The sequence below is a fragment of the Fragaria vesca genome, linkage group LG6 (genome assembly GCF_000184155.1).
Source record: "Fragaria vesca subsp. vesca linkage group LG6, FraVesHawaii_1.0, whole genome shotgun sequence".
Taxonomy (NCBI): Eukaryota; Viridiplantae; Streptophyta; class Magnoliopsida; order Rosales; family Rosaceae; genus Fragaria; species Fragaria vesca.
Window position 1 is genome coordinate 19,083,909 of NC_020496.1, and position 18,600 is coordinate 19,102,508.

The 18,600-nt window shown below is 37.8% G+C and overlaps 3 protein-coding genes across 3 annotated transcripts; 2 read left to right on the forward strand and 1 right to left on the reverse strand.

Annotated features, from left to right (window-relative positions):
• Positions 1-2,476: 2,476 nt before the first annotated feature.
• LOC101291642 (carbon catabolite repressor protein 4 homolog 2-like) lies at positions 2,477-7,669 on the forward strand. The gene is made up of 12 exons (XM_004303314.1): positions 2,477-3,145; positions 3,885-4,638; positions 4,997-5,083; positions 5,172-5,255; positions 5,338-5,424; positions 5,522-5,608; positions 5,735-5,788; positions 5,897-5,988; positions 6,075-6,189; positions 6,284-6,431; positions 6,525-6,679; positions 7,343-7,669. Exons 1-11 carry the CDS (start codon positions 2,988-2,990, stop codon positions 6,668-6,670), a joined length of 1,812 nt encoding a protein of 603 aa, XP_004303362.1. The 5' UTR covers positions 2,477-2,987; the 3' UTR covers positions 6,671-6,679; positions 7,343-7,669.
• Positions 7,670-9,507: 1,838 nt separating this feature from the next.
• On the reverse strand, positions 9,508-12,741 carry LOC101291937 (F-box protein At3g58530-like). Its single transcript, XM_004303315.1, has 12 exons — positions 12,567-12,741; positions 12,401-12,460; positions 12,149-12,232; positions 11,426-11,556; positions 11,266-11,341; positions 11,023-11,093; positions 10,659-10,745; positions 10,497-10,569; positions 10,360-10,427; positions 10,199-10,267; positions 9,876-9,981; positions 9,508-9,790 (listed from the first exon to the last, which is right to left on the reverse strand). The coding sequence occupies exons 1-12, from the start codon at positions 12,726-12,728 to the stop codon at positions 9,725-9,727; spliced, it is 1,053 nt and encodes a 350-aa protein (XP_004303363.1). The 5' UTR covers positions 12,729-12,741; the 3' UTR covers positions 9,508-9,724.
• A 3,894-nt stretch (positions 12,742-16,635) lies between these two features.
• LOC101310440 lies at positions 16,636-17,400 on the forward strand. Its single transcript, XM_004305491.1, has one exon. The coding sequence runs from the start codon at positions 16,636-16,638 to the stop codon at positions 17,398-17,400; it is 765 nt and encodes a 254-aa protein (XP_004305539.1).
• The last annotated feature ends 1,200 nt before the right edge of the window (positions 17,401-18,600 follow it).

Consider the following 18,600-nt stretch of genomic DNA (forward strand, 5'->3'; position numbering starts at 1 on the left):
ATTAAGTTTTGGAGACTAGCCAGTGCTGGTCGTAAAGTTGCCAGTTTTTGAGTTGAGCGCTTTTGAGCGATTGCATGCAGTAAATTTCTTTGGAAATTAAAATTGGGGAAGCATTAAAGAAATATTTTTATTTAATTATTTTTGTCCACTCACTCTAACTGTTCCACATGTTTTCCCCTGGGCTCTTCGTTTAAATTGCCTAGTCTGCAGAGTTCATGTTGGACCTAGTAGGAGACGAGGCATAGTTACCCGCTTTTCCGCCAGTTTTCATCAGTAGGTTACCTGTTTAACCTACTAGTGTTTTCTTGCTTCCGCTAGTGTCTAATAGCTCTGAATACTTTGGGATTATTGTATATTATTCCGGTGGTGTGCTCGGTCAGTTGACTTTATGTTTAGAATTGCTGAAGAATAATATTTGTTTTTATTTAGCTGGATAATTGTGTGATATTTTTGTGGAAGTGCTGTAGTAAGTGTGTGAATTGGAGATTTTTCGGGTTAGGGTTGTCCATCTTCAAGGGAGGTTTTACCAACCTTTTCGGTAAATTTTCCTTGGAGGTGGTCCCCGCACGACTTACTCCGGGTTTCAGGGTGAAATTCGAGGTGGGTCGTGTCATTTATTGAATGTTATTGTTTTTTCGGTAAGTCATTGTTGAATGTCGTTATTGGATAATGTAAATATTTGTATTTTTGTCCCTCAATTTATCGTCTTTTGTTGTCAATCAAAAACTATATTATATCCATTCTCCTCAAAATCTATTTTTTTATCGGCGTTTATGGAATGCCTTTTCAAGACACGTGGTTTCAAATCTAATTCTGATGAGCGCGCTTGCTCCGTATTCTCCTCTAATTTTCGCGAGCTTGCTATGCTTTCTTTCAAATTTGCCCGCTCTTTCTCCAGGTTGTTTTTATATTTGGGCGTGTTATCTTCTTTCAATTCTAGGGTTTGTCTCTTATATAAATTCTGTACAGGTGTTGTTCCTTCTACCGTTCTTATATATCAAGCTCGTTGCAATATTAAGGTTTCTCTCTCCCTCCCTATCTCTCTCTCTTTCTAGCTGATGCCTTTGATGAATTTAGATGCATTTTATATATGGATTGATATACTTATTCTGTTGAACGGAAGAAATAAAGGTTGATCGCTGGTACCAATTTGAAGAGGTGATTTCTGCAAATAGGTCAGTAATATTTTCTCAGTACTCAATCGTAGAACTAGCAGAACTGCAATGAACTTGGCACACTACATAACTGCAATCCTAGTAAGATCAATGCTATGTAACACAAACATTAAAATTATAAATCTGACTCATTACTGTTTTTATATTGCTCTAGCTATATATTGTCCAGCTACAGTAGATTTCTTTAATTTCATGTATGTTATTTGGTTTTATGAGGTGTATGTTATCTGAAAATAGTATAACGGTGCATAACTTTGTAATTCTTTAGTAAACACGGGAATGAAGAAAATTATTGGTGACAATTGAATTGAGACGATCAACCTTGAAATGGGCAAAGTGGAACTAAATTTGCTAGCTTGAATCCTCAAACTATAGCTATATTTTTATTGACTTATGTATCAAGGAAGTTGGGGAAAAACAAGGGTTTGGTACTCACTTTAATAAAGGATGGGCTAGTTTGGTTGCCAACAATCAAATCTGACCGAGATAGGATTGGTCGGGATCAAATCTGAAAAACGCATGGCCCGTCCCGATCCTGTCCCGAGTTCAATGTCTGGGATGGGATGCGGGGTTAGCCGAATCTGTTCCCATGCCCAGCCCTAACTAGAGAGGAAAGCAAAAAAAATTGATGAACCATTCACAACGCAAATGGGATACCATAAATCTAATGTTTATATGATATGTTGATATGTATATAGTTATGTATCGAGAAGATGATGAATCTCATCATCTTGATTCAGTTATGTCATCTTGAAGGATAAAAAATAGTTGAGAAAGAGGTAGAGATTAGAGAAGGTTAAAACTCAGCCAATTTTCAACGTGCTACAACGATTATCATGTCTAAGACGTATCTGTATTTTTGTTTTTTTTTTGTTTTCCTCTCTTTAGTAGATGAGTCTGAAACCAACTACTGCTCTTGATTGTTTTTCATATCAAAATAGTAATCATCAATTTTGATTGTGTATTTAATCTCTTAATAGATAGATATACCTAAATTGATTTAAAGAAAAAAAAATTAGTTTTTATGATGTATCTCAACCGTTAATTGTTATTAGATTTAATGGATAATAAGTGATATTTTTTGTACCACTAGGGTGGTAAGTGGTAACTCATTTAACCATCATTTTTGTACCAAAGAAAGAAAAACCTATTTATTATTTACCATAGTAATTTTCTCACCATTTTCTATTTCCCCCAACAGAACAAAAGAGGTCAGAGTCAGCAGATAAGTAAAAGAAGTTTTAGAACAAATCCGGAATAAGCCAATGTGACGAAAACAAAAAACAAACACACAGAGTTCCACAAAAAAAAAAAAGTCGTATCGAGCCCGTCTTGGTATCGTATATAAGAAAAGAGCGAGAGCCACCTCTTTTCTCTTCTCCCATTTCTCTCTGCGTCTCTCAATTCACACAAAAATGGAGCCAACCAGATTACAACTCTCACTTCTAAAACCCTAATTTCCGATCCCCCTCTCCTCTCCCCTCCCCTCTTCTCTCAAACCCACCCAGCTTCCCTTCTCTCTCTCTCTCTCACTCCACAATCCTCGATCCCATTTCGAATCGATCCACCGCAATCACTTCCCAAACGCGCCGCAGCAGCCTCCGTTCCTCTTCCCCGAAACGACGTGTCGTCTGAATTGGTAGGGCTCGATCTGCGGCGGTCGAATTTCCGGAGGGTAAATTGCTAGGGTTTTGGGGTCAAGGCTGGCGGGTATTGGGGCCAAGTAAATGGCGGATCCGCCAGGTATCCGCCTCGGAGTTGTCTGTGAATTTCTTGTGTAGATAGTGAGAGAAAGAAACGAGAATAAAAAGCATGCTGAGCGTGATACGCGTGCATCTTCCTTCTGATATTCCCATTGTAGGCTGTGAGCTCACACCCTATGTGCTCTTGCGCCGCCCCGATAAGACTGTCACCACCGACGATGTCCCCGAGTCGGCTCCAATTGATGGCCACTTCTTGAGATACAAGTGGTGAGTGTCAATTATCGGAATCGATTTTACTGTCTTGCTTTTAATTGTTTTGTTTGCTTTGATTGGGTGTTTGGTTTTGGGCTTTGTGTGTAAGAGCATTGTTTGTTCAGTGTAGCTTGCGTGTGTTTATGCCCGGCATTCTTTCGTGGGTTTTGTAGTGCTTTCTTGGGTTATAATTATTTTTTCTTATGCAAAAGAGGTTCGTGTTGACAGAGATATTATTTTTGAATTTGATTACTGTATCTTGGTTTTCAATTGCAGTATTGATTTTGTTGAATAGTGAAATTCAGAAAAAGAATGTATCTTGGTGCTTTACCTAGCATATTAATACCATCTACTGTGAGATGTAAAGGTGAAATCATTAGTCATCGTCTCAAAAGTCTTTCGGCTCTGTGCAAACCTAGAATAGTTTGTCAGGAAAATAGGTTATCCTAGCTGAGCTACAATAGTTGTTGTCTCTGTTGCAACAGCTCTAACTCTGCTAAGTACTATCTGTCATCTGCAATGATTTTAAGGATAGCTAGCTTAGATTTCTGCTGTTTCATTGCTAATTCATTGATAAGTGTATATGCTGCCAATTCAAGATCAGAATCTAGTTACCTGGTGGTGTCCTTATGATCTCAAGCACTTACAGCTACCAAAATTTGATTCTCTTCCTCCCCTGACCTTATTAAAAGAGAAACGGAATAAACTGCTGTTGGTCTGTGATTTCTTGACCCATTCTTGGTCTTGCTTGCAGGTATCGAATACAAAATGATAAAAAAGTTGCCGTCTGTAGCGTACATCCATCTGAGCAAGCCACATTGCAGTGTCTAGGCTGTGTCAAGGCCAAACTACCTGTTTCCAAAAGTTACCATTGTTCCCCCAAGTGTTTCTCAGATGCATGGCAGCACCATCGTGTTCTGCATGACCGTGCGGCTAGTGCTGTGAATGAAAATGGAAATGAGGAGGAAGAGGTGTTTGGGCGCTTTAATAGCTCAGGATCTGGTGCTCTCAACACTAGCTTATCTGGTTCTGTGTCAAGCACTAGTTTAACAAACGGTTCAACACCTTTGTATCCTGCTGCTGTTACTCAAAGGAGTGGTGGTGAAACATGGTTTGAAGTGGGCCGCTCAAAAACTTATACGCCAACCGCTGATGATATTGGGCATGTTCTGAAGTTTGAGTGTGCTGTAGTTGATGTTGAAACAAAAGTACCTGTCGGACATGCTAATCCCATATTAACTTCTCGTGTCATTCCAGCACCATCTCCCAGTCCAAGGCGCTTGGTTCCTGTCAATGGAGTTGACGTGATGGGGCATTTAGATTCCGATGGCCGTATTTCGTCTTCTGGAACTTTTACTGTGCTTTCATACAACATTTTGTCTGATGTGTATGCCACTAGCGAATCATACAGTTACTGTCCTTCATGGGCACTTTCTTGGCCATACCGCAGGCAAAATCTGTTGCGTGAAATTGTAGGCTACCGTGCAGATATTGTTTGTCTTCAGGAGGTGCACATCCAGACTTTCCATTGCTCCAGTTATTCATGAGCTTTCACATATCTGATATTGATTATTGCTTTCAAATTTTGCTATCTTTGGATTCATAAGATTAAGATTATATAAGGTTTTAAATCATAAGGGTATATGCTCTCCTTTTGATACAACAGCTATTATAAGCTATTACAAGCCTTATTTCAGACCAAAAAAAAAGCTCTAAAGGCAGACAGATTTGCTTTAGATGTTTGGAAGTAAAATGCTACATTTCACCAGGAACTCATCCTTGAGTTTGTAAATTTTGAGATATATATACATATGCATGATCACTACAATACAAACTTATCAATGGACTAATCATTTGCTCTCTCAGGTTCAAAGTGATCATTTCGATGAATTTTTCGCCCCAGAGCTGGACAAACATGGTTATCAAGCGCTATACAAGAGGAAAACAAACGAGGTCTCTGAGCCCATCCTTTTCATTCCATATGATCATTCCCTGATTTTTTTTTCTTTCTCGTGATTGATTTAGTTTATTCTTATTTCAGGTTTATAGTGGGAACACGCAAACAATTGATGGTTGTGCAACTTTTTTCCGTAGAGACAGATTTTCACATGTCAAAAAATATGAGGTTTGTATGCATAAAGATATTATAGCTCGCAAAATGTAGGGTTATTTGGTTTTAATATGATGTAATTTGTGTTCGTATGCAGGTCGAATTTAATAAAGCTGCCCAGTCTTTGACAGACGCCATGATTCCAACTAATCAGAAGAAAAGTGCGCTAAATCGACTAGTTAAGGTTGGTTGGTTATTTATGATTTTTATTTTTTTTATTTTGAACCTGACCTAGAATCAACGATGTTGTGGTGCTCATGCCTAGTGTTGATGTTTCTTAGGATAATGTTGCTCTCATAGTGGTCCTGGAAGCCAAATTTAGCAATCAGGGAGTTGATAATCCAGGGAAACGACAGCTTCTTTGTGTGGTAGGAATGCTTTTTTGTAATATATTATCTCTTTGTTGGGCTTTGTTTCCTTTCAAACTGCCCTGATGGCAGTGCAAATTTACGTATATTACTCATGGCATTTATAATCATTCTCTTGTCATGCAGGCAAACACACATGTAAACGTCCACCAAGATCTAAAGGACGTCAAGCTCTGGCAGGTAACTTATATTTTTGTCTTCCCTGTTTGCAATCGAATTTGTAAAGTACTTTCAACATGTCATTATTATTTTTTTTCATATTGATTTGTTTCTTCTGTTTCATATCAGGTTCATACTCTCCTGAAAGGATTAGAGAAAATAGCTGCCAGTGCAGATATTCCAATGTTGGTCTGTGGGGACTTTAATTCTGTTCCTGGAAGGTCTGTTACTTGTGACTGATGATTTATCTGAAATTTGAAATATTACCAGTAAGTTGCTTGCTTAAGGTACTGCTGCTTTGTTGCAGTGCTCCTCATACACTTCTGGCCATGGGAAAGGTGGATCCACAACATATTGATTTACAAGTAGATCCTCTTAATATATTGCGCCCTCTCAGCAAGCTGATACATCAGCTTCCATTGGTAACACATGCTTTTTCATGCATCATCTACTCAATAATTCTTATAGAGAGATAGGGTTTGAGCTGGTAGTTAAACCGTTGCTATCAATCCACAGGTCAGTGCGTATTCATCCTTCGCAAGGTTGGGAGTTGGTCTTGGTTTGGAGCAGCAAAGAAGGAGAATGGACCCCACAACAAATGAACCGTTGTTTACAAATTGCACTAGAGATTTTATTGGTACCCTAGATTACATATTTTACACTGGTAAGTTTTACTATTGCAAGTTTAAATGAGACATTCATGCCGGTGTTTATCTTTGATCAATTACACATGAAGTTTTATGGTTTTTGGTTTCAGCGGACTCTTTGACAGTGGAATCCTTGTTGGAGCTCTTGGATGAAGAAAGCTTAAGAAAAGATACAGCACTTCCTTCTCCAGAGTGGTCATCAGACCACATTGCACTTCTAGCTGAGTTTCGCTGCAAGCCTAGAATTAGACGTTGACAGGTTCAGGTAGGTTTTGTAGTCATGATTGTTTGGATCGGTTGAAAATGAATATTACAAATGCTGTAATTGGTTTTGTCAATGCTTGTCGTTGCTAAAAGCTTTAATTGTTGGGCGTCGTAGATATTTTTGTTACTTTCAGGCCCAACAATTGGTTTTTACTAGATCAGGGAAAATTCAAAAATGCAACTACTTCGAACAGAATTGTAACTGGAGATTTGGGGATTAAAGTCACTGCCTTTAATCTTTAGTGAGTTTGATACAGAGAAAATTCAAAAATGCAACTACTTCGAACAGAATTGTAACTGGAGATTTGGGGATTAAAGTCACTGCCTTTAATCTTTAGTGAGTTTGATATTGCTGAAACTTGTCAATCCTATTTCAATTTGTTGCTCTAGATTGTTCTTCGTCCACGAAAGGTCCACTCCATTTTTTTTTCTGTGCATATATTTTGGCTATGCTAAACAATTTTCGAAGCTGCTTTGTTGATTCTGGTTGAATGGTTTACTTGCTTACTTAAGCTGGACTTCACAATCTAAACTTTCTTACATCATTGATATGAGAGTTTAGTTTCTATCAAGAAATGAATGCATGCAATTGTTCAGTGTGTGAGTTTTTGAGTTTGTCACTTTGCTGCACTTATTGTATTGATGGCAGTCTCAATGCTTGTAGGAGCGAAATCGGAAAAGGCTCAAGTGAAGCCGTTGGATGAAGTTAAGTTATTGTAAGATGGTAGATCATTCCCCTGTTCTTTCCAGGTATCTCCTTATGAGATAGATGCTATGATCTACTTTGTATTATGCCACCTTTGTCTTATAGAAAAGTTATTATGATTCCTTGCTCAATAGCCCATCTCATTTTTGCCAATAGAATTTCTTAGAGGTGCTCACTGGCTCATCACATATAGGTCGTAATCGTGTACTCTAATCCCTGAAAGGCTAGTGGTTAGTGGCCTGCAATATTTTTCATGTTCGCTAGGATGTGATCAGTCCCCATTTTCCTTTTATATTTTAGTCAAGGAAACAAAGATAAATAATAAGATTTTATTTTTTTCCTTTTCGCTTCAGACCAGCTCATCTTATAGATTGTTGGGTTTGTGCATGAATTCTTTATGTTTTCCTACTACTTGACCTGTAGCTTGCATGGATAGGCTGCTTGTGGAACACATTTATCTCAAATTCTAGGAAATGCAAAGCAATGGGGCATGGGAATTCATAGTATGGATTTGCTATGAGATTTTTGCAACTTTTGTTTCTGCTTTTGATTATGAAGTCCATGACATTTAACAGAAATATAGAAGTGTCCTGGCGTTTGAAATCAAATCCCAGAGTACATCATTATTGGCTCCAAGCAATCCTAAAAGTACTCTTCACCCTAGAACAATAGCTGTGAACTGGAAACGATGAGAAATAACTAACCGAAAAAGCAACTGGAAACGATGACATACTCAACCGGAAAAGTGACAACCATGGAAAGCACATATTTCTCTGACTGGCCGACTGCTAATGTCGTTATTCCAAAGCTGGTTACTTCACCACCACTGTGGTGTGCTTCTAAATAACATGTTACATGTTTAGGATTCTTGTCCGATTGTAGATGAGGTTTCAGAGGTTATAGAGGTATGGCATATGACAAGGAAACTCGTCTGCTTTCTTCTTCCATAACATTTGGCAAGAGCTGGAGATTTCAAATGAAGACCAAAAAAAAAAAAAAAACAGTTGAATTCTCGCACTCATTGGGACACTGAAGAAGAAGCACATAAACCGCATGATCATCAATCTCCCAACTCATTTTGTGACACTAAGATGGCTGTTTAGGTCAGACTGGGGACTGCCAGCGAAATATTTCAAGGTTCACACTATGGGCAGATACTAGGTACTGTGATTAAAGTTGATGAGCGTAATTATATTAGCTCAAACAAGAGGCAAATTCTGCAGATTCTGCGTTGAAGTTGACTTGCAGAAACCTTTGTGACCTTTCGTAGTTGAAGGATTGGCTTGTAATATTGGCATCTGTTTCGACTGTGGTTGCTGTGGTCATGTTGAGGCTAATTGGCACATCCACTGAAACCAACACTGCTACCCCCATGAGTATGAATAAATCCCCAGCCACCACCTCTTGTGGTAGCATGGAGAGACCAACGTTTCACCTGAGACCTCTGCTGTCAAGGCTTTGAGTCTTGCAAACGCACATAGTCCTAGAGCCAGATCCTGGTAAGAATTATTCATTCCAATCACCACCTAGTTCGGGGGTCTTACTGAAATCAGTGAAACGAGCCCCACACAGTCAAAATCCAAACCCCCGACGAGCTACTGCTAGCTGCCTAGCTTTATCTGAAAATAATATCCACAAACTAACATTTTTTTTAATCAACAAACAACTAAAATGCTACAATGTCTAACGTGAATCGAACTCACGACCTTCCACTTACAAAATGAAAACTCTAGACCAATGGGTACTGGGCACAAACAAACATTTTAATAGTTACTTTTTCACCCAAATTGAACTAAAGGACAGTAATTAAAGAAATTTAGATAGGTTTCAGCTTCTCTGTGGAATATAAAATTGCAAACGAACTGGCACGGTTGATAGCAGCTGTCCTTAGAGGCAAACAAATACCGGGTTTGTGAACAACAAATTTAAAAGTAGATGAATTAGCTAGGTCTTTTTTGCAAGACCTGTCTTCTTGCAGTATATATGCCTATTATGGAATTTAGGACTGGCTTTGATTTTACAAAAATGGGGGACTGGCTAGTTCATAGGGCAAGGATCACTTTTTGCAGGACTGAGGTTTTATCTAATGGCGTCATTATCCTACTTTATAATCTAAAATGTATGTTCATAACGGTAGTTTCAATGCTCTATCAGAATATCTGTATTTGTTTCATAAATCCTGAGAACACGATGAGAAAATACAGATTCAGATTCCTGAGGTCCTAAAGAGTGAATACAAAAAACTGACATGCCACATAACGCTAAACTCAAAATGTATAGGTTTGCCGTCTCTTAGAAGTATTTCTCATTCATATTATTGTGGATTCTGTATGGCACATGCTAGCTGTGCACTTTGAAGCACCGCAACTTTGGAAACAATTTAAGCAATTCATCACGACTCCGTCTCTACAAGGAAACAAATACACAATTAGGTCTACTGGTCCAACTACTGGTAACAATTTCTGTCACTAAATGTTAACTGCAACGTTACCTTAATTCCAATACATCCATTCACATCAAGAGTAGTAATTGTGTTTGAACAGGTCCTTGAAAGGGAATCCAGGCATGCATCGGTCACCCCAACTATCCCAAATAAGCTGCAATTTTGTATTTTCCTTAGTCAGTTCTTCCGTGAATCATTCAAAAGCATGGGAACCCTATAGGTTCAATTAAAAAGTTAAAAGAAGTTCAAGCAAGTGAACATTTTCAGTTTCAGTTAAATATATATTTATAATGATATAAACCATGATATATCAGAAAGCTTGATTTTCTGCGGTTCATAGACCAGTAATTAGGTTAATATAAAATTTCTACCTGAGGTATTCGAGAGAGGTGCAACTCTCTGCAATGGCTATGACCCCCACATCAGTGACACGTACGCACCTATAAGAAAGTAGATATTGGTATTGAAAATATCAATTGATGTACTTCATTTGCTTCATGTACATATCTACAAGTTCGGAAGCTTCCGTTACCATGTCAAACTGAGAGAGAGAAGGCCGTTGCATCTAGCTATACAAGAAAGCCCTTCATCTGATAGATTCTGAAATCAGATTTCCATAAGTATTTATCATTCAAAGATTCTTCATATAATAGTGTGGTAAATTTTTACCTGGGCACCACATAGATCCAAGAATTTAAGATGGGCTAAAAGTGATATCCTCTTGTAAGCTTCATCAGTGAAGCTAAACAAAGGAAATGCTACGAATCAATACACAGCAAGAAACCAATCAAAACATAGTTAAAAGTAAGCAAAGACTCCAAAGAAAAAAACCTAGATAGGGCATATAAGTTGAGACTCTGGAGACTGGAGCAACTGTTCAATATCTGCTGCAAGCCAAAATCTGTTAACTTGACACACCTACAAATTGCAACATACAATATGTGAGCAAGGACATAAATTACTTTGCACAGTTCAATTTCACTACTTGACTATGTAGAAAGGAAAGTATTTGGGAGGAGTTTCGAATGCCAGAAAATCAAAAAACAATCACATTTTTACCAACTTTCTACCATCACCTTAATTATCAATCATTTGAATTGCCATAGCCTAGATATGATGTTTTGATATTGTACAAGAGTTGTATTCAATCTTTACATGAGCTTTCTGATATAATCTAATGAAGAGCGGTTTCTACCTTGTCAGATTCAGCACCTCCAATTCTGGATAAGTCTGAGCAACCAGTTGCAAACTTTTGTCTGAAAGATTCTGTGATTTTCACATCAAAGCTCCATTCAATAAAAATTCTTTATGAAAGTATGCACTAACCTAGTTCAAGAGATCTACCGTAACAAACTTTTGCGGAGATAAGCTTCAGTAGATAGCCAATAAACTATGCATAGCAAAGCATGAAGTAGGATGAAACTCAGTAATCAAATACCTTACAGCCACTTATATTCAGATCAATGATATACTTGCAATTCTTCACCAGGTGTGTTATACCTGTATCTGTGACCCTGAAATTCATATTCCATATTCATTAACAGTTATGAAATATTCAATTAGCAGTATGGTTTTAAGCACAGAGAAACCTTCAATACCTCACATTCCAATAAATAGAAAAGACTTTCAGATTGGTACAAGCACTGGTTATATCTTCAACTCCCTTATCAGAAATCTTTTGGCAGCTATTCAGATTCAGAACTTCAAGGTCTTGAAGAGAATCAAGACACTGTAGAAATGGTTAAATTTCAGGCCATGCAATAGCACCTCTTAAAACAGAATTGCAATATTATGGTCAGCTACCTTTGTCAAGGCGACACATTATTCTTTTCAGAGTTTTAAAAACGATGATGAACCAGGGGTAGAGGTTTACAAAGGTAGAGGTTTACAAAAAGCAGGGTGTAAAGAGCAATACAAGTTTTTCCATTCTGCCCCTCATGATACACAAACATGCCTTATGACTTGTGTTGTAAAAGCTAGGACCGCTCCGAACCAAGAGCAACATATAACATAAAAGCTAAGACAGGAGCCTAATTAATTTTATCAAGGGAAATATGGAAGTGTGAAGCTTAACATAATTGATTGTAGTCTAAGATAAGCATGGAGGTTACAAGTCCCACCTTAAAAATATTGACCACTATATGGGTAACTTGATTGTCGCAAAAGCAACAATATACAGGTTAAGGGTAACTACAAAATATGTGCTTTCCATCTAAGAAAACATTCTGTGCTATTACAAGTTATTTATTCCACGTGTAGAAATTCAATGTCTTTCGAGTTCATCACTATATTGAATTTACACAAAGTCAATGGGATGTTACCTTGTCCTTTATGATTTGAAGATGTTTGTCTTCAATATCCTGAGCAAATTCAAGGTTTATCTGCTTCACATGCCGATACCGCGGCTAGAAACATTGCAGCATCAAGAAAATGGTCAGTGTAACAATGGCAATACCCACTGGAAAACATTCTAAATAAGCAAACTCACACATCATTTTGGCATGTTTAGTATTCAAACTTGACAAACTACATACATCATACTATGCCAGGATCTCAAATTCACAGTAACTCACCAGTGACAGAGCAGCTATTAGGCGATTCCCAGCATCATTCATCTCACGAAAATCGATAAGCTGAACCAAGAATCAAAACCCACATCAAAAAAACCGATTCATAGAGACCCACATGGCTTCAAATACTCAGCAGACCATTCAGAATCAATAAAAGAAAAAAGATTACCAGCCAAAGGGAAGGGTGGGAGATGAGAGTGGCGTTGAGCCAAGGGCTGACTAACAAGAGAGAGATGAGGTCTCTCTGAGCTAGTCTTGTGCTCACTATCTTCAGAACCTTGGGAACTGTTTCTCTGCTCCAAGTTACGTCATCAGCTACTTCCACTTCCATTTTGTTCAGGGACCAACCGAATCTGGTTTTGCGTTTTTGCACTCTTTAACTTGCGAAACTGTTCAAGAGGGCTAATTTCCGGGCCGGGTTTAAAATGTGCCAAACCCGAAACACTAGAAACCCAAAAACGTCGTTTGGTTCAGGTTTTCAATCCAACGAATATAAATAGAAGATTAGAGTACGCGACCAGTTTTTGGCTCTCATTATTTATTTTTTATAGTTTAACGGTGTCCGGACATTTTGAGAACTGATAAAAAGGTACCCGGACTTTAAAAGTTATTAATATGGTACCCGCTTTCACGACAATCGTATCCACGTTTAATTTCCGTTATTGATCAGTCAATTTTATAATAATATTAAACATAGGTTTGATAGTTGGAATTCAGAAATAACGTGTATTTTTAAAGAAATTCAAAACAGGAATATAGACCCCTAATTCCCTCAAATTTATTTTCCAGTCATTTACAAGTTCCATAGTATGGGATACCAAACGGGAAAATTAGATAGATGGAATCATGAAATTTAATTAAATTCCAAGGAAATTATCCGCATCCAAACACAACCAATGGTGTCTGAACACTTCGATGACTGTTAAAAAGGTACCCGGACTTTGAAAGTCATTAATATGGTACTCAGATTGTCATTTTCCCAACACCATCGTACCTAGGTCCAAATTTCAGTCACTAGTCTGTCAATTTTAGCACATGCAGTGAACGTGCGGCAAATTAAAGAGGTAACATGAGACTTTTTCAACTTAGTAAACAAATTCTAGAGGGGATGATGTTAAACTTTGTCAAATACTTGTGCTTTGGGGGGAAGTAGTAGTTTGTTTAACAAATACTTAGAAAAAAAGTCTCATTTTTCCAACTTTGCATAGCCTGTAAGAAAGGTCATTCCACGCGATCATATACTTTTGAAGTGCAAGTACACAATTTAATCTCTGGCCTTTATATATTGAGACCATCATGTCATAGGTCTTAATCATCCACATTGTATCGTGGATTTAAGAGCCGTGCACTAAACACTCTCTGTCGAAATATCTAGCTTTAGAGAAAAGAAATAGTTTAGCTTGTAAGAAAGGTCATTCCACGCGATCATATACTTTTGAAGTGCAAGTACACAATGTAATCTCTGGCCTTTATATATTGAGACCATCATGTCATAGGTCTTAATCATCCACATTGTATTGTGGATTTAAGAGCCGTGCACTAAAGACTCTCTATCAAAATATCTAGCTTTAGAGAAAAGAAATAGTTTTTAAGTTGTGCATGACGTGTGCTAGTTATGCCGAAATTAGTGTGTTGTTTGAGATAAGTTTTCGAGGTGATAGAAAACCATGAATTATTAAATTGAAGAGCAGAAGTTGAAAAAAAAAACAAGGAAAGTAAAACGCAGAGAAAGCTTGAGGTCTACATTGTGTAATTCTGATATGAAAGTGAACAGTACATCATATCAAAAACCCAACCATGATAGGATAAGACTAGCTTCCATCTTGACTTGCAACAAATTTATGGAAGAGGATAGAGATCTTGCTTGAAGAATCTCTCTGGCAGTAGTGCAGCAGTATGAAGAAAAAACCAGCAGCATAGCAGCAAACACTGAAATGAAGTCCATATCTGAAAACGGCATATTTGTCTGAAAAAACTAAAGAGCTGCAACTGCATATTTGTCTGAAAAACTAAAGAGCTGCATATGGCTTTCACAGGGTGTGATGAACTCATTGATGCTGAAGATTATATGCACATTACCAACAACCATTGTAAAAGAACTTGCACAACCGTTGAGAAATATGCTTCAGTATGTATTGTATATTCACTTGACTCTATCCAGGAGCACAATAGCAACTTAGGTCCTCTCTACTTCCATTTAGAGAATTAAAATATCACCAATCAAACACTTCAGCAGGTATGAATATATCTAGCTGTAAAAGTCCAGCTCCTCTAGTAATTTGTATCTCCTCAATTACGATTACGATCCTAGTTGCGTTTACTATTACATTTACACTGCTTTCAAGACATATGCAGTGTAGCCATGTCTTACGACATCAGACATCAAATCATGTGGTTACCTCTTATTTTAGATGTGTTTGTGCATCTTGTTTTCCTTTATTGTTTCTTTATTTTATATGTGTCTGTGTATTAAGTTTTGCTTTACCGTTTTTCATTGATGTTCTTACATCGTCTTATGTATTGTTAGATTTCATCTAATATAAAGGCTTATAATCTTTCTTTCAAAAATAATAATAATAATAATAATAGTTATAACATCAAACTTCGTATATTTCCTTCTTCCATCATTCTTACTTCACTATGCATTACAATCCTTCGATTCCTTTCGCCTCCCAAAAGAAAAGTAGCATACAGGGGGAGGGGGACTTTATCCTGGAAAAACTATTTGCCACGTTTCTAAATCTCCCTCTCAACTTTTCTAATGCAACACAACGACCATGTGGAGCTAGCAAAAATCCAATACAGTAGAGATCATGGCTTTTGGCATTATTAATTAACTCCAAGTCTCCAACAACTGTAAGTTCAGGCAAAAGGGTAATTAATTAACTCCATCGATGTAATGATATAAAAAAGGCAAAAGCAAGAGCAAGACCCTCAATTAATATAACTTAAGGGCATCTCCAACAATCATTTCTATATATATACCCATACCTATATTTTGAGTCATCTAAACCTATTACTATTCAAACCTATATTCCATCTTCAACTATTATATCAAAACTCATACTCATACCCAAATTTTAATCATTTTACATAATTTGGGTATGTATGGGTTTTGGTCATCAACAAATAAATAAATTTCATATATAGTGGTTAGGGTTAAATGATTTACATAACAACAAATAAATTATATAAATCATACATAATAATTTAATATAATATGTTGTCCTAGTTAAAATTAAATAATTTTTTTTATTTTTAAAAATTAATAACTTGCTATTTTTATACCGAAAGACAAATATGACGTGACATTGCACGTGTTAAATGTTGATAGGATGGTGAGATTACGGGTTAGATTTTTATCTACCACGTGAGGACAATGTCTATCTTCTCAATAATTACATATCCGATAAGATTTTGGATCTCGAATTTTGGGTATACTTTAGCTCCTCGTGTTGCTGCGTGAGAGGCTAGTGAGATTACATTTTAGATCTTTATCTGCCACGTGTCATATCTTATCTTCATCAATCATTTTTGGTCCGTCCATAAATACGAGGCTCTTCACTCCATCATACCTCACTAATTCACAAACACTTCTCTCTCATATCAGAATTCAAGTTCTAAGTTTCATTTTCGTCCCATAATTTTTGTTGATTGCTACAATGAATAGGTTGAGGAAACTACTAATGAAGGAGGAGGAAGATTCCATCACAAGGAATCGTTAAAGAGCCCTGGTGATGCAGGCAGCTTCCTCACACATTCAGAGGATCCAAGAGGAAGAATCTGAATGGAGTGGTTGCCAAGAAGGCCGACGATACACCCCTAGAGAGCGTGAAGCTATGAATCAACGACTAAAAGCTCTTTACTTCACTTCCCCGTGTCGGTTTGAAGGTGATGTGTTTCGTAGAAGGTATCGAATGCGACCTCATGTGTTTGACCAAATGATGCACGATGTCTCTAACCATGACTCTTACTTCGTCCAAAAGCCTGACGCCTCCGGTCGGCTTGGCTTGTCAACTGAACAAAAGTTGACTTGTGCCATGAGGATGCTTGCTTATGGGCTTCCCGCCGACTTGTGTGATGAGTTCCTCAACATAGCAAAATCTACAGCTTTGGAAATTCTAAGTCACTTTACTAGAGCAATCTGAAAAGTATACCACAAACATTACCTCCGTCGACCATCAAAGGCAGATTTACGGCCATTGCACAATGTTGCTGACAAAAGAGGGTTCCCTGGAATGGTTGGAAGTCTCGACTGTATGCACTGGCAGTGGAAAAACTGCCCAACCTCATGGAAATGGCATTTCACCGGTTACAAAGGAAAGCCGACAATCATCCTGGAGGTGGTTGCATCATACGATACTTGGATATGGCACGCCTATTTTGGACTTTCAAGCTCCCTCAATGATATCAATGTCCTTGGACAGTCTCTGTTATTCGACGAAATCTGTAGAGGTGAGTCACCTCGAGTCAAATACCATGTTGGAGATCGCCAATATGGTCAATGCTACTACCTAGTTGATGGGATCTACCCGAAATGGGGGACTTTTGTGAAAACAATTAGAAACCCGATCACGCCACAACAAGCTCATTTTACAAAGATGCAGGAGTCATTCCGAAAAGATGTGGAGAGAGCATTTGGAATACTCCAAGCTCGTTTTGCAATTGTGAGAGGACCAGCTCGTGGATGGGACATGAAAGATATCCAGTACATCATGATGACTTGCATTATTTTGCATAACATGATTGTTGAAAATGAGCGCGATGAAACTGAAGATAATCATGAAGTTGATCCCGATGAGGTCCCAACAAGACCAAAGAGAGCAGAAATATATGACCACTACGAAGTAGATCATTTGGTTGAGTGTGATCCTCCTGCACTTGGGGAATTCATACATCGATACCAACAGGTTAGGTGTCCATTTGTGCATAAAAGCCTCCAGGAGGATTTGGTTAATCACCTATGGAATGAGAAGCAGCAGGCAGAGCAGAACCGCATATGAAGTGTTTGTATGCTTATGTTTTCAATAATTGGCGTTGTGCCATGGTGTGTTATGTTTGTATGTTTGTTTCTTCTATTTATTTGTTGTTTGTGTGTTTAGTATTATTGTAATGTTTGCAATTTGATAAATAAAATTGAGATTAACAAAAGCAATAAATTACTCATTAATTATAATTGAAAGTCAAAGTACATTCATTTCATAAATTAAAGTACCAAAATGAAATTAAATAGAGGCAACAAAGTACAATTAATACATTGGGTCATCTTCACCTTCAGATGAAGCAAGTGGTTGGTGTAACCCGATATTGTAAGCTTGTTCCTCCCTCTCAATAACCATAGCTTGCCTCCTTTCCCAATAAGCCCTAATTGGGGTGGGAAATTTTGATGGATCCACCGCCATTGTGGCTGCATCATCCGCACGTTCTTGTGCAAGTCTAGTCTCCTCCCTAAGTTGTAGTCTGTGTTTGAGATCGCGATATCCTTGGTCCGCAATTCTTTTCATTTGAGCTAAGAGTTGAGATGTGTTATCTTGTTTGCATCTTTTCTTAGCAGCCCTTTGAGCTTTTTGGCCTGGAGGGCGTGCATGCACATTTGAAGGGCTTAGGGTTCCCTCAATGGGTGTATCTTCTCCGGACAAGTCAATAGGTGACAGACCACTAGAGATTTCATCATCCAAGGACGGAGGTTTGCTAAACTTTTCTGTATCCTTCAATATTGGCCAACAATGCGCAAATTTAAACTCCTCCCCCAAAGACAATGAATAATATATTGACCTAGCTTGCACTTCCTATATATTCATACAAGAAATAATATATAAGTGGTCATATATATATATATATATAAACATGTACTAGTGATTATAAACAAGTAGATATTAATTGTCATAAACATAAACTAATATTAGCAAATTCCTTATATTGGGTTATAAACAAAAAAAATACTACTGGTCATAAACAAATAAATATTACCAAGTCGGTGGCATTTTCACCACTTGCGTGAGCGGCCTCCACTTTGGTAAGAGCTTCACGCCACCTTGTGCAACCCGGTCTAATCTTTCTCCAACGAGCTTCACACCCTCCTCCCGATCTAATAACGGAACAGGGTGGCTTGCAAGCTTCATACACTTCCCATATATGATCCCATAATTTTTTCTTCTCTTGACCGGTAGCTTTGTCACCATCTTCACCAACCGCAACCACCG